The 24,359-nt window shown below is 37.9% G+C and overlaps 1 protein-coding gene and 1 long non-coding RNA gene across 2 annotated transcripts in view; one reads left to right on the top strand and one right to left on the bottom strand.

Moving 5' to 3' along the window:
- Window positions 1–6,560, top strand: part of LOC134168788 (uncharacterized) — a 29,563-nt gene extending 23,003 nt beyond the window's left edge. The window contains exons 3-4 of the long non-coding RNA XR_009966671.1: window positions 5,216–5,446; window positions 6,484–6,560. This is a non-coding gene — a long non-coding RNA (uncharacterized LOC134168788). The remainder of the gene's footprint in view (window positions 1–5,215; window positions 5,447–6,483) is intronic.
- Window positions 1–24,328, bottom strand: part of SLC12A1 (solute carrier family 12 member 1) — a 52,027-nt gene extending 27,699 nt beyond the window's left edge. Inside the window, exons 1-11 of the mRNA XM_062628824.1 lie at window positions 24,188–24,328; window positions 18,661–19,258; window positions 13,341–13,475; window positions 13,053–13,128; window positions 8,365–8,460; window positions 7,572–7,711; window positions 6,938–7,048; window positions 5,875–5,986; window positions 5,253–5,380; window positions 3,037–3,121; window positions 1,219–1,370 (exon numbers count right to left, since the gene is read on the bottom strand). Coding sequence (XP_062484808.1) covers window positions 1,219–1,370; window positions 3,037–3,121; window positions 5,253–5,380; window positions 5,875–5,986; window positions 6,938–7,048; window positions 7,572–7,711; window positions 8,365–8,460; window positions 13,053–13,128; window positions 13,341–13,475; window positions 18,661–19,071 — 1,446 coding nt within the window. The 5' untranslated portion in view covers window positions 19,072–19,258; window positions 24,188–24,328. The remainder of the gene's footprint in view (window positions 1–1,218; window positions 1,371–3,036; window positions 3,122–5,252; window positions 5,381–5,874; window positions 5,987–6,937; window positions 7,049–7,571; window positions 7,712–8,364; window positions 8,461–13,052; window positions 13,129–13,340; window positions 13,476–18,660; window positions 19,259–24,187) is intronic.
- Window positions 24,329–24,359: the final 31 nt, after the last annotated feature.

Genomic DNA, 24,359 nt, shown 5'->3' with positions numbered 1-24,359 from the left:
TGGTTTGGTGGTTTTTTTTTCTGGATTATTTAATATGGCTAAAAAAGAGAAAGTGCCTGAATGTATTGGCTTAGCAGTAGCGCTGGTACAGTAATGAGGCTTTTCTCAGGCCTCCCAGAGGGGCTGCACTGGCCTCTGCAACTACTGAATCAAAAGAGTTGTTGAGAAACACCAGACAAGAAAACTTAAAGATGAAGTGGACAGCTGTGATTGCCAGATGCTTTTTGGTGCATAGGAAGTACTCCAGGAAAGAAACCAGTTAATCCTGCAGATCTGTCAGATGAAGAAATACTTGTTTTCTGGCTTTAGCCTGGCAAAGATAAATGCACAAAGTTAAACTGTTTGGCCATAGGGAGGTCACCTATTTTAAGGATCACTGCGGGCCTAGGCAGCTGAACTGAGGTGGGAGTGGGCACGACAAATGATAAAGAGAGGAAGAAAAAGCAGTGTATGACAGGGGCAGCATATCGCTTTTAAGGTGGTTACCCAGCCCTGTCATTTAGCAGAGCCAGCTGGGAAAAAAGCAAGTGGCTTTAAACACTGCAAATGACTACTTGAAAAGCAAGTGCAGGTGGGTGGTGAGCTCCTCTTGCAGGCCCTGAAGCACAGGGGCTGAACAGACATCTGGGGTTGTCAGGCTGCAGAAGAACTGCTTTACTTTGATGCTTTGCCTAAGCTTTATTTTGAAGAATAAAAATGGCAGGTAGTCTCTCTCTGGCCTAGGAGAAAGACCCCTTTACTTCTCACTTGATTTTTCACTCAACTATTTTTGGATACTTTTTTTTTTTTTTGAAGAAGTCAGAACTCTGTTTTTTGTACTGTGGCACAAACCTTTAACAGTGACCGCAGCACCCCTGAGGTAAATCACATCCATGTGTAAAGAGCAGTGAGATGAGTTGCTCATCTAACAGGAGCTCTGAGGTCTCTGTTAAGTCTAGATTTTGAGTTTGAAGATGTTACAATATGCACTGCAGGGTGGTACTTGTTGAAAGAGAAGGTAAAGATCTTACCACAGTGCTGGTAAGGCTAGTGATGGGCAGTATGAAGGTAATGTGGAATGCAGGGGACTTTCCCCTTTGATTATTCCTATAGATTTTTACTTGTTTTAGACAGAAGTGGATGTCCTGTTGCACTTAGTTGTCAGAAAACAATGGTTTTGCATGTTTGTATTTATAATCATAAGTAAACATGAATATATATGTATTATCTCCTTAAAACCTGAAAATTATTCATCAGCCCATAATCACATGGCTGACTTGCACATCTGGAAAAATCATAGCCTAGGCCACAGGCAGATGATCCATTGCAGCTCATTCCAAGTACAACTGTATCATTGATGTTCCCAGTTGCATCTCGTACAACGCAGGAGCCTGTGGAAACAATGATATATTATTATTTTCCTTCCTTGTGACATCAGGTGAATGTTCTTGACACATTTTGACTTTTAGTCTGCACACATTTGATACAACTGCTGCCATAGTCTCATCCCAAAGACCAACATTTTGTGTTGGGTAGAGATTACTTCCTCTAGTGTGGCTTAATTTCTCAAGTTATCTGTAAGCAAATATTTACATTCTGTTACTTTCAAAAAAAACAGCCAGTTGACTAATGAGAACTAGCAGATATCTGAGACTAGAGAACCAGACAGAGATCAATAATAAATTAACTGACTCAGAAGTATACTGTCTGTGACCACTTTTACAAGTGCCAGTATTCAGAGGAAACAGGTCAGTGATGGCTTTAGGTATAGACATACACTTCTTTGTTTAACAAGGACACACAGTTGCTTTAGAGACCCAGATCCTCAGCTGTTCAAGTTGTCGTAGCCCTACTGATATCAGAATGGTTAAAAAAACTTTAAACAGGAGGAATTACCTATATTCTTTTGGGTTTTATTAATGTTTGTCTTTTTCCCCAAAAGAATCATACGGAGTTAACTTAGAGCATTAATCTTAACATCTTTAGTGGCCAAAACATAAATTTATATGGTATCTTCAAATGTGACAAAAATGTTGCTATTGAGTCCCAAAGTAATCATTACCTGTTTAGCAAACCAATATGCAAACAGAAACAAAAAACATCAAACTATTGCACTGAAAAAATGGACAGTTCTGAAGTTGAAATACAGCTATTGCCTGTGAGAACAGGACAATGCATTAACACACATTTGTAACAGAAAATGAAGAATGAGTACTTTAATTGCAGGCAAAATTTAGATCCAAATAATGCAATAACCTGAGCTGCAGCTTGACTCAAGTACAAGAACCACAAAAGTCAGGAAGACTTGAGATTCATCTCCCAGAAAAGGGAGCTCCCCACAGGCCTTTCATGCAGCATTGAGGTATTTGCTCATAAGGAAGAGTGTCATTTACAACACTGTTTCTTACTGAACTACTAAAATAGGAAAAAAACCTTTTTCTTGAACAGAGATTTATTGTACCCCTGTAATGAGAATTTAATTGCATGTTCCTCCAACACAGTTCATGGCTTCAGTACAGGTCTCCATTTTACTTTTGTATCCGTTCTGTTACATCACATTCTAACATTGTAAAGTACTTAATAATATAGTGCCTCTTCTTTAAGACAGGCAGTTGATTTCTGTCTGACATATAACGTACGAACTATGTGTTGCCCTGTTACTCCTGAGTGCTCATTCAGACAAGTGAGAGCAAAGTAGAAGCCATGTGAATTTTCAGTGTGAATGCGAAGCAAAAGATCAGCAGATTGATCAGAGGTTCCTTTAATCTTTACTATGTTCATGGATACTATATATTAGTGGCCTTTGTCACTGAATCTTTTGCACTGAATGCAAAAGTAACAGTACAAGTTATATGAAAGTCCAGCTGCCAAACAGGAACTTCTGTTTCTGCTGCTTGCCCCCTAGTGTTTTTACATACAGTAAAATCAAAACGACTATCTCTCTAAATAATAAATCCACAAGATGAAAAAGCAGAGAGGTTATTCATTCGTTTGCTTACCAGGCTTTCAAACTTTAAGTGTATAAATTAAGACATGAAGCAGAGATTCTGTACTTACCCACACATATTGCAACGCCAATGTAAGCAACTGTTGTAATAACAATGGCCAGCATTGTTCCTTTGGGTATCGCACTTTGAGGATCCTGAAAACAAAGTAGTGATCCAGAAAACATTGTGAGTCTGTATGCTGCAGTCTGATTGCATTTGCATGCGAGGGAGTCCTGCCGCGCTATGAGTTGAAGATACCTTTATATGATTTCTAAATTAATAGGGATTTATTGAGCTGAAAAATAGTTGCAAAGTCACTTACTTCAGCTGCATGAGACCTTTTACTCTCAGATCATGGTAACATTAATTTACACAGTTCTGATGTGCATGTGGAGTCTAATGTGGAGTCTCATGCTGCAGTCTTAAACACTGCAACATTAAATCTTAACTTCTTGCAGCTTAACAACTTTTAAATTTTATCAATAACTAAACACTAATTTAATATGCTGTTAGCACTTTAAGGCCTGCTCCAAAACCCACTGAAGTCACTAGGAAGACTAGCTGTGTCTGTAAGCAGGCTTTGGACCAGGCCACTGCCTGAATGTGTAGTGGCTACAGAAGCATGTACATAGCTGTTCACAACGAATTCTAGAGAAAGTTTGATTGGTAAATGTTACACTTTCTAAATACTTCTTAGCTTGTCTTTTAGATTTCTGGAGAGGCTGGTTAATTTAATTAGATCTGTCTCCTGCATCTAAACATGCTCAGTGGGGAATCTGCAGCCTGGAGGACTTGGTAATAGAAATTCACTTACTGCCAGACTGAAACAAATGCAGACAGCCAACAGGAGAACTGCTTCCCTTGGTCTGCTCAGCCTCTTTCAAATAGCTTATGAAGGAAGTGCTGCTGGTTTGGGAGCTTGCTATGTGTAGAGAGCACTGTACATAGAAAAAGAATTATTTTTGTTTGATAAAAGGGTGGCAATTGTGTGAGGCTGATTCAGTCTCACTGGGCAGAAGTACAATGTTTTGGGGTTTTTTAATAAAAAATTGAATCTCATAGCTGCTCTTTCTCTCTGCTCTGTTTCAAAAGCAGTCCTCTGAAAACAAAGGAGATAAGACATGCACCTCAGTGTGAGGAAGAGAAACGGAACTGGCTGTCAGGGTTGGTAGGATCTAGTGAACTTGATTACTGTGCCACTACGGAAGTAAGAGACCTTTGGTTGAATCCCCAAGTTCTACAAGACAATGTGTCTGTATAATAAACCAGATAACTTCATTTGACATGCTGGGATTATCTAGGTGTAAGCTACAACTTTTTGGTGACTTTATTTTAGTTTGTGTGTGTTTTTGCATGTTTGGCTTTTGTTTTTTTTTTAGTATTAGATTGCAAGACTTGAGTTACGGATACCCTGGTGCCTTTCTGAATTTCTGTAATAGTACGAAGTATTGCCTCACATTTATTGGAGGTATTTTACCCAATGTCTTACTGAACTTTGAATTACTTCAGCTTTGCGTTTAGCTTTAAACACTCTTTGCATTAAATACACTGTGGAAAGTCATGAAAACTAGAGGGCACTCAAAGGTAAAACTAAATTGCTGTCTCTAATTTAGCAGTATGTTTAGATATTGGAAATATCATCTTACCACTGCTTTAAAGCAGGAGGAGAGTGGGCACCTGGCAGAATGGCCACAGCAAGAGAACTGGGCACCTTTGGACCTCTTTTCCCTTCCTCTTTGACTCCTTTCTTTTGTCACATCTGCAAACCAGCAGCGTTTCCTTTGAGCAGCGGTAGTGACATGGGATTCGGACATACTTGCTTTCATTACATGCTCTGTTTGTTCTGCCCTTGCTATGACCCTGAATAGAAAAAGCCAGTCTCTGCTGATTCTTGTGAGTACAAATGTGGGCTTTACAGGTATGCTTTTTTGGATGATGCTATAGGATATTTTGCAAGAGTGCCAAGAGATACACATGTAATTTCTCTTATTTAGTGTGCTGCTAATGGACCATTAATAATATATTATTACAGGTTATTGAAACATGTTTTTAAATGATACAGAAACCCAAATCTAAATGCAGTAATTTCTGTAAATAGCCGTAAGGCATTAGGAGAGAAAATGTGAACTGATTTTTTTAAATAATAAACCAGGCACATTTAAAGGGAGAGTTTTGCTTCCCAGAATAAGACATGATTTAAAACTGAATACAGTGTTGATTCATAATTTGTTTTCTTGTTCTTTATTCAGCCTACAGCTAGTATTATGAAGATAATGAAATACATACTTTCAGATCTCCTGAGATATTTGCTCCTGCAAGAATGCCAGTGGCAGCTGGGAAAAAGATGGCAAACACCGAGAAAAACCCTTCTCCGCTTCTGAAACCTGGTCCAAAGTTTTCTGCAAATATCGATGCTGCAAATATAGGTGAAAATGAAACATATCACCATGATTTGATTCTAAAGTTCCTCAACGAAGGAGGTGAATAAGCTAGTCTTTCATGTCTGGACGACTGGGTTTGAAACTGTCTCTTATAATAAGCCAAGTGAATTTGATTTCCTTAGTCTGGTCCCCAGTAGGATGTGCTTGTCTGCATCTCAGAGCTACGGATCTGTACTGAAGTGACAGGAGTGTCACTGCATCACTTGCACTTAGCTCTGTGGAAAGGTTTGTCTGTGCTCTGCTGATATATAAATGACTCAAGCTGCAGGTAACTGTGCTGTCAGCTTCAGCAGCAGAGAGACAGACTCAAAATAAAAGATGAAATAAAGTCCCTTGGTTTGCAAGCTTACTTAAACTCGGGTGGAAGGTGCTGATCTTGTGACCTTTTTCAGTGGAATCCTTAACTTGGTATGAAGCCAAAAGGAATGCAGACTTACTATTTTATGATAGGCAGTGAGGTTACTTGCCTTGGTAATTGAAAAAGCCTCTTGCCTTCTTTTCATTGTTGGTAGGAATGATTGTGCCAATAAAGAAGTTTGCAATGGCAATAAGGAGAACAATTAGAAGAATAACTTGAGCCTATTAATAGAAACAAAAACATGGCCCTTATTATTTTAATTTGCATTGACTATGGAGATGGCTTTATAGAAAGTTATCCGCATGTGTTCCCCATGACAGATTACTAATTTCTGTAGTTTTTTTAAACACCAGGCATCAAGATAGCTGAATCAGCTAATGAAAACAGCAGATTTTACTAGGGGGCTATATAACTATATGAAATAAATAGTTATAATTTAATTTTATGTTAGTTTCCTTAGAAGAAAAGGCAAAATAAAATAGCTAATGCATTGCTATCAAGTGTAAGACATTTTTATATTGTTATAAAATTTGTTTGGTTGCAGTGGGTTGTCACTTCAAGGATTATAATATCTAATTATTTTTCTGATCTCTTTTACAAGTAGTTCTAGTCTTCATCACAGCAGAATGTAAAAATAAGGGTGCTGTTCTGTACCTGATTTTGATAGCTGTTATTTCACCCTCTAAAGTATTTTCATTTTGAACTTTTCTTTTTACAGGTGAAGAAATAACATAAATTGTTAGTGGTTAAGGAATGGATACCAAATAGTGCTCTTCTGCCGAGTAGAGTGAGTACAATTGAGTGAGTACAGTGCTAAAACCATATATTGTTTTTACTACTGTTTATTCTGTCGCTCTGCATCAAAAATACGGGCAAAAGGGGCACTTACCCAAGACACTAAATGATGTCATGAATTATAAAAATCAATATAATCAAGCTGTCAGCAGAGCACAGGCTTTCTCTTCCCTTCTAAATGTATGTACAGGGAAGAGCGTGGAGTAACTGTGCTTTCACTGAAAGCAATAATTAAACTCCTATTGCTTCTAGAAAGATTAAGCATAAACTGAAACAGTGCTTTTGAAAATTCCACCTGTTGTCTACCATTCCTCACATACAAATTCTTTACAGTAGTCTAATATACTGCTTGCTTTTATGTACTTTTAAAGGTTTACCTTTGCTTCCCATTCCATGCCAGCAACAGAGATGCCGAGAAGACAGACAACAGTTATGGTACCTATAATTCGGATGTCATTGGACTCATCTACCATCAGTGTATCACTCTCCTGAAAGCAGTAATAAATGTTATTAGAACCAGTCTTTCTCTGCCCTACTGGTGGGATCAGGTAATAAGGTGAAATAGAAAGCAGTGAGCTGGCAAAGTTTCTGAGATCTGTGAAACCAAGTGTTTGGATTTTGTGTTCTGGCTGGCTCTTTGCAGCTGAGGTTATTTGGCTGCCTAATTAGGTGTTTGTTCCTTTTCTGATTTTGAGGTTCTTGTTGAGAAATGTGTGAAATATATTCATAAGGTGGAAATAATGGAGAAGCACCCTATGGCATGTTTAGACAGACTAGCTTCTTCTTTGCTAAAGATGTTCCTCAAGTCTCAGCAAAAAAGTACCACCACTTAAATCTATTATATAAACCAAACAAACAAGCAAAACCCAAACAAAAACCTAGAAATAAAGGCCCCCTCAAAAAAAAAACAACCCCAACCCCTCCAAAACCCCCAAAATCTCAAGCAATAAAAAAACCCTCCACAAAACAACCCTGCCAATTTAGTCATATGCATGAAAGATTTACACTTACCTTAAGAAGTTCTACAACTGTTTCAGCAAATCCAACTACATACATAGCAACTGCCACTGCATTCGCAAATGCAAAGATAAGTCCTATAGATCCACCAAACTCTGGGCCTAGACTTCTGGAGATCAAATAGTATGCTCCACCTGCAGACAGAAATGATTGTTATTTCAGCACATCTGAATGTTCAGGTTCTACTCATTTTTCACACATGAATAATACCTCGGGAATCTCTGCTTTTAGCCTAACAAACATAACCATTATTTGCCCTATAGTAATAGAGAACACTGATTAAAAAAAGGAATTTGCTTTGTACTGGGTCTGCCTCCAGACCTTTCTGTATGCCTTTCTATTGCAAAAATCTTTTATTAGCATGCAAAACCAGACCTTCAAATAATTTTTCATGATACATAATATAGTAACACAGCAGTAAGAACCTTACTTTCAGACGGATTCTAACTTACTTGGATCTATGCCAATGTTAGCATGAAAGATCATATTCTGTGGCACATTGTTAAAGCTCCTGCATAGTGATACAGTAAATCTTTTTTGCATAACACCATAAATGGTGCATATTACTTTGTCATTTAATTATTTCATCTTATCTCACTGATACTTTATTATCAGGAAATGTTTAAGATTATATACATTTTAATTTACTGTTAACGTATTGAAAGAGATCATTCCAAAGATATTTATTTATTATTGCTTTGCTTATAACAGTTATCTTAATTTCTTTTTTCTTTTCCTAATCCAAATCTGCAGATTTTTTTGTTTTTCATGAGATCATATTACTTACCTCCTCTTACTACTCCATTAGTGCAAATGGCAGACATGGAGATACCTGTTAATGTTGTTACTACTACACTCAGACCAATAACTATGATTCCAAGACCTGAAAGATCCGAAAAAGAAAGTGTATTCAAGTATATTCAAATACCTGTTTTCCTTAAACGACGTAGTGAGAACTTGCCATTTCCCAGAGAGACTAGAGCAAACCAGTTATAATTTTAAGGGTCTGAAATGCACTAGAACTTTGTTTCATAAAATACCTGATGTGTACTTTCCCAGCAAAATTATTTACTCATCTTCCAAGGAGTGGCTGAAACGTAAGGAGTTTTATAAAGAAGGCATTAAATTGAAGTTATCCACTGATCTGCATCAGTCTTTAAAATGAGAGGAAGAGATGGCTCAGGCTCAGTTTGTCCAAAGATGTCCAACCTGAAATGCTCTGAATAAGAAAGACCTGCTGAAAGGTAAGAAAAGAACTTGAAAAGCCAGAAGCTGTCTCTTACTCAGCAGTAGGCAGGAACATCTGAAACGTACTTCACAGACTGAACTGAAATCTGGGGTTATTAAAAGTGACAACTCAGACATGCCGTAAATTGTGATTAGGTGGCTAGGATTGTTACCTTCTGGTTCCTTTAGTTGTACCATTTGTTTTATCATCCTTCTGGTTTGCCTCATATGAAAATAATACATAAAGACCTTTTGGGGCTTGAAAGCATTAGTAACCCTAAGATTTTTACCTCCACGGATAAACCCATTAGTTGCTATTGCAGAAGTTGACAACCCAGTAATTGAGGTTACCATCGTAGCGAGAAGAATTATGATTACTCCAAGACCTGTCAGTAATAAGAAGATAAAATATTTTACTCATGTTCCATGATTCCTACAAATCACTCTCTTTAAATTGAATTTTCAGGCCAGAATTAGAGCAATAAACTGAAAAGATGGTTTGTTGACCACTTGCAGTTTCAGAACATTTCCAAGGAGTTCATGTCACAGTAGTAAATTACTCCCATCAGTGTTGAAGCGGTGATTCTTTCTGAGAGCCTAAGAGTCTCGTGATTTTTGGAGCTGGAGGAAATGACCAAACAAGTGTCCCTTGGCATGGATGCTTGTATCTCCCTTTAATATACTTCTGGGCTATTTAAGTGTAAGTATCTTTAAGTGTGTTTAAGTGTCTTTCATCAGTTAATTAGATATTGAATTAGAGAAAGACTGACTGTATAGTTTCACAGTGCATGAGCACAAAGAGTCTATCAGGTAGAGAGACTAGACCTGAGTGTGAGCCTTCTATATCCTTACATGCCAACCTATCAAGTGCTGTGCTTCCTCACTCTCTCATCTCCCTCTTCCCTTGCAAAAAGTGATTTTACTCTTAACAGGAAATATAAATGAAAATGCCAGTATTGCTTTAGCAGGTGACCTGTAATATATAATCTTAGAGTCTTATTTTTATTTTTAGCTAATATCACAAAATTGTATCATTAAACAGAAATAACCAAACACCTGAAGATCAGTGACAGGTGATTAGTTATAGGTGAGCTGGGTTTCAGTCTGAGTAGTGTCTGAAATCTGAGTGTTTCCAGTCTTTAGCTATATAGTCAGGTTTCTGTTAACTTTATGAAACTATGCTAGACATGGGTGGAAGGTGCCTAGTATGATTTAGAATCATAGAAACGTTGGTTAGAACTGACTTCTGAAGGTCTGTAACAGCCTCCCAGTCATAGCAGAGCTATAGCCAACACAGGGTTAAATCAGTGATGACTTTGGCTAGCTGGATCTTGAAAACTTCTGTGGACAAAGATCCCACAGCCTCTTTGGATTACTTACTCCAGGGCTATACTACCTGCCCAGTGAAAAATATTTCCGTGTGTACAAACTGGACATTGCAAGCTGCAATTGCAAACTACAGAGCCAAATACTTTCTTGTTTTAAGCCAGGTGAAGAAATAATACGACTTTTTCCTCTCAAGTTTATTGCTTCTATTCCCATTTCTATCTATGAGAGGAGAAGGGAAAAAAAAAATAAATTGAAACAGTTACAGTTTGATGTCAAATATGGAATTTGTTCTTAGTTTTATCTAAACTTATTAACACTTATGCAATAGCTGTCTTGTTTCCATAAGATACGTAGGTCTCCAGTGTGGAACTGAAGATCATGCACTGCTTGTAGCAATTTTTATTGACCAGAGCTTGTCCAAATTAAAACTGTGATCCTGCAACTACAAACATACTGCTTTATCTGCTCTATTTCTACCTTCTGGCTTCCAGATCAGATTCCTTCCTTTGATTCATACTGGATATTGCATCCTAAGGGGATTTTTCCAGGATTTTCTATCGCATTTCACAATTCATGTTGTTTGTATGTATATGCTACAAAAGGTCAGATATTCTGCTAATTTGATGAGTTACAGCTGCTTGGGAAGAATTTAATGTTAATTAAAAAAAAATTTAACGTTTATGAAGATAAGTGCATAAAATAAAGTGACTTGACCAAAATGTCATTGTAATCAAACATAATGTAACAGAATTGTAATATTCAGGGCCAGATTTTCAGTTAACAGAAACTTGGTGGTTTTTCCTGCCCTTGGCTAACCATGCCATATACAGGTACAAGTACAGACTTTGGAGAGTCCCTAGATTAGGTGGACATACCTAATCAGTTTTGGACCCGAAACCTTGTCAGGACCATACTGTCCTTCTTTTCCCAGCTGATGATAGGTGGAGAACCTTGTTGGAATGTTACATTTTTTCCCCTTGTAAGAGCTTTTAGCCGAGACAGCACATCAGGATGTGGAAATAATCGGGTTTTCTCTCTTTGGCCCTCAAATGATGGGGATATAAATGGTGCCCAGATGGTGATTTAACTGACTCATTTAATTTCCATGTTAGTAGCATTACCTAATGAAATCCCTGAGCCTTTGTGATGATGAGCTTCCATCACTTTTCTCCTTAAGCAGCTTGACTAGGGACTTAAAGCTCATTGCTTATAAGACATTCAGAAAATGCATTGAGAAATTATTTAAATGGAATTTTATGTCTCATTTTCGGAAGTAAAGTTAACCTCCTTACATAAGGCATGCAATTTTAAAAAGCAACAGCAGAGCAATAAACCATAAGAAAGGAGAACCTGCTTATCAGTGAATTAAAATGGTAAAATTAAATGTGAAAGCAGAAAGGCTGTAACTGATGTTGGTGCAAATTAATGTTAAAATCTGATTAAAGTTTAGGTTCAAAACCAGGCATATGGCTGCTAAGTAAGTTGTTCAAAAATGAATTACTCTTGCCTATGGCTATTCTCACACCTCAAAACAAAGTAATACTTCTTGATGATCTCAATAAGTTACTAAACTGCCCTTAAAAACTAATTTTGCATGAAACCCCAGAGCAAAATCTTGGCAATATTAAGATGCAGAATTTTCATGGCAAGGCATATACTTATGAGTGCCCTGGGCTATACGCTCTCATTTGGTATGCATCATAAAATCAGCAAGCCCCCCTTTGTCAGGCACAGTGCTAGAGCCACGCATGGAGCACTGCAGAAGTAATAAAGTTCTTCCGCTTAGTTTTGGATCTTTTATTGGTTTGGTTTTTGCTTTGGTGTTGAGGTTTTTTAGTTTTGTGTTTTTTTTTTTAAACTTATGGATGTCTCTGTAAATTTGTAGCTGGTTTATTTTTCTTAATAAGTGTTTTATTTGTTTCTCTTTTTAAAAGCTCAGTCTTGCTCAAGTGAAACTTCTTGTAACGTTGCTGTGCTTTGTTGGAAATGAGACTTCAACCATGCAGGATTCTGGAGATGTTTTGATTCAGTGTTTCATTTCACTTCCATTAACAAGTAAGTGAATGATATTTATATACAATCTGAATCTGAGCACTGAGTTTGATCCACGGCCTTGCAAGACCAAGGAATGTTAATGCCTGAGGCCAGAGTTTGGACTTTAGGTTGCGTCTACTTAATATTTCCACTCTGTGAGAATCCAAACTGGAATACTTGCCATCCACCCTTTGGATTGCTGTTTTTTATGGCATTTGGGTGCTAGTCAAAGATTAGGGACCATTATTCTAGACTGTATTATCATGTAACACAGAATTACACTGCTACCGCAGCAAAGATGCAGCACACAATGAAGTGTACATATTTATGTGAAAACTGTAGCAGAGCTTTTTAAAGCTTAGTGTTTCATAATAGAGTAGTATCTAGTGCTGTGCTAGAGTTAAAAATAACAAAATCCTGATGAGATGAGACCTCCTTCCAGTTCTGTTTTCATCTTTGCTGAGAGGTGTGAAGAAGTGTTGTTTTTAATATATAGATGACAAGGTTTGGGATTCACAGATAAGCAAAGTGTGAACTCTTAAAGGTTAATTTTGTACGTACATATTAGGAATTGGCCCTAGTCATGAGGTTTACATCTGTTACAGGATCTAAATACAAATTTCACTAAAGCTTAGAAATACTCAAATGTGATGATCATATGCATAGTTAACAGATCCGTGCCTCTAAGCAGTAATTTAGCTGTGAGTCTGGAAAATTCCAATAGTTTGGAGGATTAACATCTTTTACCCTGGCAAGCATTTGAAAACATTATTTAGTTCAACATGCAAATGCACATCTTGGATTATATATTAATCATGATCTCATGTATAGTTTATCCTCTTTATCCCTTTCACTGTTGAAAATGATATTAAATAAGATACATACCAATTCCTGCTTGACCTACAATCCAGGAAAGTCGAATAAAAAGCATCACACCCCAAATGTTAAGCATACATCTTACCTGGGTTTTAAACAAAAAAATACTTCATTAGTGCAATGTTAAAAGTAGTGTTAACAACCAGAAGGGTAGTAGCTTCCTTTGCAGGCTTTTAAAAAGCACCCCAACATCCCTGAAGTCTGTCTCCCTCCCACTTCTTAAAAGACCTTGATGTTGCAAAACTAATCTTGATGTTTTTCTTCTGTTTCTTTTAGAAATGCAGGTAAGTTTCTCACCAGCACACCCTTCACCCATCCAAACTTGACAAATCCTGGTTTGTTTTCTTCTTCCTTGCTGACTGCTGTCTCATCTCCAGTGGTGCTTTCTCCATTGGCCACTCTCTCGACCGACCCGGTGCTCACAGCTATGTTCTGAAGAATCACACAGAAAACAAATACAGTTTTGTGCCAAGCAGAGGACACCTGTCTGCATAAGAGAGGCATGGAATAAAGGAATTTCAATGAAGATCAGATTTTACTGTCTTTGGAGAAGAGTGCCATATTCTGCTCACACCAGGCATCAGCAGGTGGGCTTACTAGCAGCAAGAAAATATTAAAGAATTGCTTAAGCAGAGTAAATAAACTATTATCTGATACTAAATTGTTTTTATTGTAAACTGTATTCAACATATATGTCGCGTTGATATGTTAGTACAGCATCTAGCATAATGATGGTCTTGTGGTTAGCCTTTATATGCTGCTGCAACAATTTATGAATAATGCTAAGTGTAGAGATAGAAATAATTGCTCACTAGCAAAGAGAGACCTAGCTGAGTGCTGTATGGCAAAGTTATGTAATGAACTGTGATGCTTTCTGTTGAATGAAGTACAAACATAATTGCAGCAGCAAATGGTAACATAGTCTTGAAAACAGTCAGAGAAATGACAGTGAAATGAGTAAATAATGCAGTAAATCAAAAATTCTTTTTGTGGTTTATCCAATTCTGGTATAACCGTAGTAGATAGGTTTAAGAATTGCCACATCTGTGGTGTAACCAGAATAAATGACCCAGTAGTTTAGATTGTTCATATGCAGTTACAGATATAAATCTATTTTCTCTTCAGCTCTACTGCCCCAGAATCTTTGAGGCAATTTAGCATCATGATATGTTTCTTGTGGCTTGAATAGAAATCAGTGATGGGTCTGCGGTTGATATGTGTTATCATTGTTGCTTTGGGGGGGGGAGTGGGGTGGTGTTTTGGTTTGGTTTTGTTTTTTCTTTTTTTTAATACAAAGTTCCGACTGGTTTTGCAAGGAGTTGGCATCAGGTTAACAACTGCCAGGTATTGTCTGGGGCCTCTACAAAGACCTTCAGGAATGACCACATACTTTGCTGTAGTCTGCCAGACAGTCAGGAGAGTGTGTCACTTCTGGAAAGGAATCAAGGTGCTTTTAGGGTTTAGAAGGGGATGAAGATATCTCCAGGTTAACTAAACAGGTCAAGGAAGGGAAATATCTGTGATTCTGTAAAAAATATGAGATTTTTTTTCGTCTTGTTTAAGCTTCAAGGCTGTTTCTATATTTTGTCCATGAACTTAAAAATCAACAAACAAAACCAAAGCCAGACATAAAGACCAACTGTATATGATGCTTATGCTAATATTTGTCATTCCCCCTCATGAAGCAGGCTCTAGTCACTATGATGCAAGGTTCTGGAATGCCTTTGACACAGTAAATCCAGGATTGTGCTCACAAATGAGAAATAAGTGACTGGATAATACATTTCAACATGGATTAAACTTGATGCCTATGTCGCTTTTGGATCTAAGGGAAATGGGAATACGAGATCTATTGAAAGCTGTGACTTTGAGCACCTCAATTACTCAAATAATTTTGACAATTCTTACCCTAAAATAATAATGGTTGTGTTTGCTTAAATAGAGTAAATTATTAAGTGAGTTAAGGAAGATAAGCAGAATAATGTGAGGGGTTTTTGCTGCAGTAATTAGAATTCTAAAGACAAAAAAAAAAGGGGGAGGGTTGGTGTTTGTACTTGAAACAAGTCATTTCCTATGTACTTTGAATTAATTTGTGCTCTCTATGCCATTATCATAAATTATGGCCTTAAACCTTCCATAAATGCATTTTAAATTGGTGTGCTTTAGTGAATGATTGGTTATTTACCAGGCAGCTCTACCTGTGCTACTCATGCATTAAGGATGTGGAATAAAAGTGACAGAACATTTTGAAAAGCTACCAAAATAAAAAGTTAACTGCTGTCTTAAAAAAAAAAAAAAAAAATCCCTTCCTTGTTTCAGAACAATTTAGTCTTCATCTCTCCTGGGGTTAAAGATGGTGAGCTCATCAAGTCCCCATAACAAGTGTGGAGAATAGCCAGAATGAAGAAAGGTTAGATTATTTCTTATGTAGGATAAATATTAAGCCCATGTAATTATCACCAGCCATCAGCTGTGAAATAGCACTTAGACAATTTTTTAGGGATTTAATTGGTGATTTGTGGCTTAATATGTGTAAAAAAAATGACACATCTTGCTGAAAGATGACACAAATTTGACTCCAGCAGTGTGGGAACTGGATATTTGAAGTTCTTTTCAGCCTGCTTTATGTTCTGACATTTGAAAAATTACATATTAACAAAGTGTATTAAATATTAATATTTATCTTCTGATGTTAAGACCAGCATCAAAGCACAATGGGAATGCTTATGTGATGTTTAGCAATCCAAAGTCAAACATGTGTTGCTTATCAGAATCTGGTAAAGGGCTTTGACAGAACAGTTGTCAAAGTTTTGAGTTTCAAAAAAGCTTGGGGTGAAGGGGGTGGGATTGCCTTGGGGTATGGTGTAGTAAGCCCAGGTTTTAGTGTTAAGTAAAAAGAAACAAAGCATCTTCTCCAGAACTGCATCTTGGGTTATTAGTCTGGGTTATTATAGCCCCCATACACAACCAGTGTGGCATTTCATCCCCTCCTTAGCGATGGCTAGAGAGCTTGCTGCATGTTGGGGCTGGTGGATAGGCATCTCATCCAGCTGCACTTAATGCTTTTGCCTCTTGATAGAAGCTCAAGCTTTTCATACCATCTTAATTCCCTTCCTTACAAATCTACTATTTAGTGACCACATGCTTGTTTATTCTTCAGAACAAGCTCTGTAGCCCAAAGTGATTTGTCCAAGGTCATGAAGTGAGTCCATGGGACAGCCAGGAATAAACTCCAGCCATGGTAATGGTGGGTCATTTGTTCCACTGCTGTGGTTAGCGGCCTTTTAGACCAGTGCCACAACTCACTTACTTAAGAGCACAGCAGGTTGCCAGTGTAGCAAAAATCCCATTACCTCTGACATTCACCTTCCTATTCTGTGAGGATAAGATTATCCTTCTTTAAGCTGGATACTGGGAAAAGTCAGAATGACCAAGCTAGATGATGCTCTTTTCCCTAACAAACCCGACCTGTAAAGCAATTTTTCATTCATTTTATTCTGGGATGGAATCTGCCTTCTTTTTTTCTCTAAGTGAAAGCTGTAAAAAACCTAAACAAATTTATCTAATCTTTTTAAAAATAAACCACTGAGAGATGCAACAGCAAAACCCCTTAATTTTCTAATAATAGATAAAACTGAAAATCCCTTAATATGCTAATGTTCAGTACATGTTCATTCAGCATTACTTTCAAAGGCAATACACTATTTTTCTCCTCTCTGGCTACTACTAAAGTAAATTATTTCTATGAGAGGAAGTTTCTTCTGGGCATGGCAATGTATTTAGTCCCTTGAGTAGCAGATTATACATCTGCAAATGAGTAGGGATACCAAATTTGTATTCCTTCCTTTTCACATCCACTTTGCATTCATTTTTGGAAATAAATGGTGACCCAGGTAACCCGTTTCTCCATTTTAGGCAGGTCTGTGGAGGCCTTCATTTAAACAAGTCAGGTCCAAACTAGGAATATGTCCTAATAAGATCATAAAGAATCAGGTCCTACTTTCTTAATGGCTATTTTTTGCTTGATTTCTTTACTTTATATTAAACCTCCTTAGGACAGGTGAATCTCCAGAGAACTGGAGTTTGAACAAGATCTGGACCAGCATCCAAAAATCAGATGCTTGTCCAAGTTATTCTGACCTCAGAAGTATGAGTGGAATGGTGATGAGAGTGTGTTTTCTCTGGAGATTTCTTATTTCACTCTTATCCAACACAGAAAACGTATAGGGGTTTTTGCTGCATATTGGTGCTTCTAGTCTGAGGTGATCTCTCTCTTTCCAGCCCTGCCCTGACAAATGCACAATTAAGAACCTCAGGAAAGGTTTGATATTAATTCTGTAAGTAAGTGTATCCTGTGTCTCTCCTCTGCTTTTTACAGAAAACTTGGTCTTGTGGCTTAAGGAGGAAGAGTCTGATTTTACCAAAATCAGTAGAGGATCATGTTATTCCACTGTTTTGCAGTAAGGTTTTTAATAGTTTAACTGTTTCAAAGTGCTTAATTTAGTTTTTCTTGTCCCCACAAGTTCTTATTATAGGGTGACAAAAGTGAGGATTATCACAATAAAGGACATGTTTGGTATTTCATTATTCATTTACTGTAGTGTGTGTTTGTGGAAAAAAATGTCGAGCAAACAGGAGGAGTCTGCTAAGGGGAAGTTTTGTCCATAAAATCCATTGGTCATATGCATCAATAGTAAACTCCTACATTGTATTAACCAAAAGTAGGTCCACTCAGAAGGGGAGAGGAGAAACAGCTCTAGAAAATCTTTCAAAGGCAGGTTAGCCAGTTGTATCCTGTTCAGCAGTTCTCTCTGTGAGTATATTTTACATGGATATTGTGCCATCTATTACATAAGTAAAGTCTAAACAGCTCTTCTGTGTAATAGATGAGCAGGAATTTAGCCAAATTATTCCTTCATAAAAGCTTTCTATGTAGTAATTCAAGAGACTCCTCAGATTTTCTCCAAATTCATTGATATAATGAGCATGAAGGCCTAAATTCATTCACTGAATCAGTACTTGGAAACTCTTGCCTGCTATTGCTTTTCTGAGCAAGCACTTCAACCTCAACACCCTTGTTCTGGGTTCTTTCTTGCTGTTTGAATGGCTCATTACAGCAATAAGCAGGTAGTGCTCTAGATTTCTGATTAGTTTAAATTGCATTTATTGCACTTATTTTTTTTATAATATTCAAATGCATATATAAAAAAGAATAAAACTGAGGAATCTATGAAACGTTATGCATTGATGTTAAAGTCAAGTTCATGGTAAGTGTGAATTGTGTAACTTGGTTAGATTATGAATTGATATTCATCATCTGCCGTCGTAACTATGTGAAACAGAAGAAATTCAGTAGTTCTATACATTTAGGCCAGATTAAGCTGTGATTTCCTGTTAATGAAGTACATTACTATCACCTTGTAATAACAGTCTTTGCTTTGAGCAGGGTACAGGGCAGAAAACATACTGCAGCTACCAAAGGAAATATGGTAAGTGATTACCTGTAATTTTTCTCTTGGGCAAGGTCCATGAATTTAAGGACTTTTTCATATTAATAAACAGAATTAACAGCCTGGAAATGGAACAGGGAAAATTTGTATCTTTCCTTTCCACTTACCTTTGCCAGTTGTTCATGAATTTCTAATAAGCTTGGTCTGCTGAGCTTATTCCCACTGACGCTGCCGGTGTTTCTATAATAATCAATTTTGGGAACTGGGTCCATTGTGTTATGGCCAAAAGTTTGTAGATAATACATTTTATTGTGAGTATCATAGGGATGTAAACTAGCTTCTGTTTTCTCCCCATTTTGAAGGAAGTTGTCATATAATTCTGTTTTTCCTGGTCTGTAACTGATTCTCAGTCTGTTATGTGCTTCGTCAGTAAAAGATGTTTCTTCATAATGTGGTGGGTCAGAGCCCACATCCTCTTGGGATGTCTCATTGTTGTCGTGGCTTTCATTAATTATGTTAACTTGAAACCGATTTGCATTTGGATCCAAAAATACGTTTGGCAAATTATTCATCGACATCTTGAGGGATGCTGTGGTTTTAGGTCAGTGATCCGTTTACTTTTCTGTGGCTGCAGCTAGTTAGTTGCAGCTACAGCAAAAGGTTTAGTGCCGTTGCATATGGAATCTGTGCTCTTCAAGCAATGAAGTGCTGTGATATTTTTCTTTAAACCTCTAAGCAATCTTCTTAATGTTGTCTGCTGTGTTTCTGCCATAAAAAATATAAATAAAACATTTCTGTTAACTTGCACAGTTAGATATGTTTTCCACCATAAGCTCTTCCCTGCCTCATCAAATATCCATGAGTCTGTAATCCTATGACTTGTTGAGTGAAAAACTAGTTGAGTCAGAGCCTGAGTTTGTGGGGCTGTTGCCATCTACGATGAATGTGCTCGACCTCTTAATCAAACTACCGGTAGCTTGGTACAGGCTGTAAAGGAGGTAGAGGCCTAAGTTGTAAATAGGCCAAGAACTCCTCAAGGTTCAACATGTTCTCTGAAACCCCACAAAGGAGCAGAGTAACACAGTGAACATTGATGCAGATGGGCTTGTAATAGCCTTCGTGCAATTAACACGTGAATTGCAGGTGGCTTTTCCAGGACTTACTTATCAAGGAACAAAGAAAGTTGTGGCTACAAGGAGTCTCATGCATACCTTTGCCATCACATGTAATTCAACTACAAGTTAACCACTGTATTCCATAAACATGACAGCCTAAATAAGCCTTCTTTGAGCTCTTCCTGCTAGGCAGCGTGGCTGCATGGTGGTGACCTCCACTTCGGCTGGGTTGCCTCTCAATGTTGCTCCTTTAGGCAGAGGAACTTTTTACCAGTGATAGATCAGTAGTAAGTGACTGATACCTTGCATAACCTTGTAGTATGGTAACTTTTACAACACTGTTTTAAAATCATGTTTGCTAATACCTTTGAAAGTGATTCTTTAAGCAATCTAAATTGCCCATTTGCAACAATTTGGCATAGTTGGCAGGATTCTAAATCAGGATTCATCATGCCATTTACATAAAATGGGCTTTGGATCAGAATTACATACATAAAATTGATTTCCAAATGTAGCATTTCTTTTAATAATGCAATATTTAATTGAAGCCAGAGAAAATGTATGTTTAGTAAGACAGAGAAAAGGATATAAGATTCCATGAAGTCCATTTACTGTTTATGTTCCACTTAAGTATTATGATACCATGTATATTTTTCTCATAATCTTGAATTAAATTTGCATGAAAAGCTTGAATCAAATATATCTGTAAAAAAATAACTACAAAAGCTCAACTAAGTTTCAGTAGTTACAGGATGGTGACAATTTATGAGCAAGCAATTAAGATATAGCAAATCGTTCATCTTTCATGTAAATGAAATTGATGAAATATGAAATAATAAAGAGAGAGCTGAAACAGATCCAAAAATAGCATTGGGCTTCCTAAATTATAATGGAGGAAATAAATTACTATGGCAAAGTAGTAATTATTGAGAAATCCTAACAATAGTCCTGGGCATTGAAAAGTTCATAGAATTTTACAGTCAATTTCACATTTGTACACTCAAAAAGATAATTTGAAAGAAATCATAGCAAGTCATAGAATCACGAAGGTTGGAAGCTTATCTGGTTGTCCTGGATTCAGCTGTAACAGTTATTTTTCTCCTTCTTAGTTGGTGCAGTGCTGTTTTGACTTTAGTCTGAGAACAATGGTGGTAACACACTAATGTTTTAGTTGTTGCTAAGTAAGTAGTGCTTACCCTGATCAAGGACTTTTTCAGTCTCATGCTCTGCCAGTGAGGAGGGGCACAGAAAGCCAGGAGGAAGCAAAGACAGGACCTCTGACCCAAACTAGCCAAAGGGGTATTCCATACCAGAGCACATCAGAGTATAGAAACTCACACAGAAGGCCCAGATCGCTGCTCGTGTTGGTTGTTGGGTATCAGTCAGCAGGTGGCAAACAATTGCATTGTACAGCATTTGTATTTATTGTTGGTTTTTTTTTCCTTCCCTTTTTAGCTTTATATTCTCTTCCCTTGTTATTTCCCTTATCATTATTATTATTGGTGGTAGCAGCAGTGATTTGTGTTATACCTTAGTTACTAAACTGTTCTTATCTCAACCCGTGGGAGTTACATTCTTTTGATTCTCCTCCCCGTCCCTCCAGGAGCAAGGGGAGGGAGAAGTGGGGGAGTGAGTGACAGACGGGGCATAAACCACAACAGTTCTTTGTGGTGCCCAGCGTGGGGCATGAAAGGTTGAGATAACGACGGATCTGAGCAGAATGTATCTAATCGTATTTGTGACAAGTATTCATTGTTTTGGATTAATAGTCACTCATCACAATATTGATTTATTTGCTCTTGGGGTTGTGCTTGGTCTCAGAGTTCCATTATGTTATACCTCACTTGCAGTCAGTATTTGCTGGTTTAGTGTTTATCAGCTCTGGGGCCTGGGTTATGGTTCTCATTTTGCTGTACTTTATGATAATGGTTTGTAATACAATAGAATTATTGATCAGAAAACTGGTCTGGCATGCGTTGTTGGCATGGCCATCGCCTCTATGCTATGGGAAGCATATAATAGGAATTGTTAACAATTACACCTCTTTTTCCCCCCCTTGGAGGGTCAATCTATGGAGGAGACATCCTCTCACACCCTTTGCTCCCACCAGATTATTTACAGCAGCATTTGAGAATGTTAAAGACTTTGGATATTCTTTTAATGCCCTTGAAACCAGCCTGCTTCTTTTGCTGGGAACTAGCATGTTGCTGCGTATGCTGCGTATGTTTTACCTGCAGCCATACCACCTCGAGAACACCTGATAGTGTCTGATCTCAGAAGCTAAGCAGCGTTGGGCTCGGGTCTTGTCTAAGGTTAAACAACTATCTAAGAATACCACCAGGAGATCTTCCCTGAGGCTGGACAGTCATGAGTGGCAGCATGTGTGAGATTATATGGGCAAGCATCTGGGCCAGTGGGCCCCTCCAATGCTGTGGAACTTCACCCCTGAACTAGTGCAAAATGCAGGAAAACTAATAAACACTTAGACAAGGTGTCCTGTTGTCCTGGCAATACCAGAGAGGGACAACTCACTGCAACGTGCTGGGGCTTGGCCTACACCTAACAGAGCCCTGTTCTGTAAAGAGCACATAAAAGATGTCTCTGGATCTGATGGTAAAACAACAGACAATGCGGCTGCTCCATCCCGAGCAACAAGCGCAGTGGCTGGGCTTAATCCACACTGGTCTAACTTCCTACTCAAAGCAGAGGGAACATTGAATGTAAATCATCTTACTTAGAGCTTTTAGCAACCAGGTCTTGACGTCATCCAAGGGCAGATTCCTCAACCTGCCTTGTCAGCCTATTATAATACTTAATTGTCCTCTAAGTGGGTTTGGTTTTGTTTTTTTTTATGTATATCCAGTCAGAACCTTCTGTGTGTCACCCTATGATCATCATCTCTCTCTCTCTTTCTGTGCACTTCAGTAAAAAACAAGGTACTACCTTTCCAGTAACCTCCTCATAAGTACAGGAGGGCTGCTTAGGTTCCCCTAATGCCTTTTCTTGTGCTTAAACAAGCCCCATTTCCTTATAGGGCAAATACTCCCACCTCTGACCATCTTGGTGGCTCTCCATCAGACACGCACAAGTTTATCAATATCTTGGAAGTAAAGGCAGGGAAGGGCAGGACAGGTAGACAAACTTCGGGTTTCTAGAGGGGAATGATTGCTTTTCTTGATCTACTGGCTATGGTCCTGTTAACGCAGCCCAGGACACTGTTCACCTGCATTGCTTCCAGGGCATGGTGCTGACTCCTCTGTAGCATGCTGGTCACCAGGTCCCTTCCGAGAGAGTTGCTCCCTCCCAGTGAGACACCAGCCCGTACAGTGCAGGGTTGAGTCTGATTTGCATTTGTCCTTGGGGAATGCCATGAGATTGCTGTTGGCCTGTTCTTCCAGCCTCTCTAGGTCCCTCTGAGTGGCAGCCCATAGAAAGGTGAACATACGAGAGCTGTGCAATCTGCTTCTCACCTTCGCTTTCCTACACAGCCCCCTCCAAAAAACAAGCAAACAAAAACCCCAAAAGCAAAAGGGGTAATCACATTTAAGGCCTTTAGTAGGTTAAGTACCTTTGCAGCAACTTACAAGGATGGCCTACATGGCTTTGAAATAAGCTATCAAAACAATGGAAATCCATACACCTTGAAACATGCTTCTAAACATGCTTCTAAGGAGGATATGGGAGTGTGATTGTATAGACCTGTATAACTCAGTAGGAGTCCAGGTCTGTTCAAACTGACTAAAACAGAGCATGCTTAGACACTGAAAATCTGTAAGAGTATGTAAAACCAGAAAGTTTTAGAAACAAGACTTAATCTATATAAAGGAATATATGAAGTCAAAATCTGGTTAAATAAGTCCATTAGAGGCATTTGTTTAAAGTTTTGTGTTTTCACAAGAGGTTGGACTAGATGACCCCCCCGAGATTTTTTTCCAGTCTGAATTTCTCAATAATTTAGTGAAATGCATTTAGCCATTTGGCACTGGAAGACAGCTGCATCAATAGCTACACTTCAGCAATGTACATGTTCTCTAAAATCACATCTCAAAATAAATTTCAACAGCTGATAATCAAAAGTCCTCCATCTTCAGTATGAGATATAGCTAAAGCATATTTTCTCACTACTTCCAGCAGCTACAGATAGTATTCTGTTGTCACCTCTCTGCTATAATACCACTTTATACCCCCCTCATATTTATATTTGTTTTCTTGCTAAATATTTTGTAAGCCTCACAGCAACATGTTACATTTATTTAGTTTATTTTACTTCTATTGAATTTGGATAATCAATATTATTTTTACTACTATTACACATTTTTGATCACAGACAGTAGTAGTCTGCTTCCTTCAGCCTTTTAAAGTTGCAAGGAAGTGTTTCATCTTCAAGCATGAAGGAGCAAAAACAAATCTGTTGTCATTAGGGTCAGTGAAAGTAGGTTTGTTTCCATCTCCATGACTGAGTGAAACCCTGATTCTTTGATAACACTGAGCTTTTTGCTACCAAGTAAAATGATTCTGTAATTTCACTATTTTATTTCCATAATATTACTATTCTGTTAGGAAAAGAAAAGTCTCTTACCTTTCTGTGGTTCTTGAAAATAATACTTTGATTTTCACACTGTATTTCCAGAGGTGTCTCAACTGTTATTTGCCATTAATTTTGTGTTTAGCATTCTAGCATTATGCATAAATATTCAAGTTTACCTTATTCAGGATAATTTAACTTACCATCAATCCTGTGTTTTTAGGGA

The sequence above is a fragment of the Pezoporus occidentalis genome, unplaced genomic scaffold (genome assembly GCF_034315485.1).
Source record: "Pezoporus occidentalis ecotype Australia unplaced genomic scaffold, CSIRO_AGI_Poc_V1 ctg11, whole genome shotgun sequence".
NCBI lineage: Eukaryota > Metazoa > Chordata > Aves > Psittaciformes > Psittacidae > Pezoporus > Pezoporus occidentalis.
The sequence above is the reverse complement of the archived record's forward strand: the minus strand, read 5'-3'. Positions and strand labels throughout refer to the sequence as shown.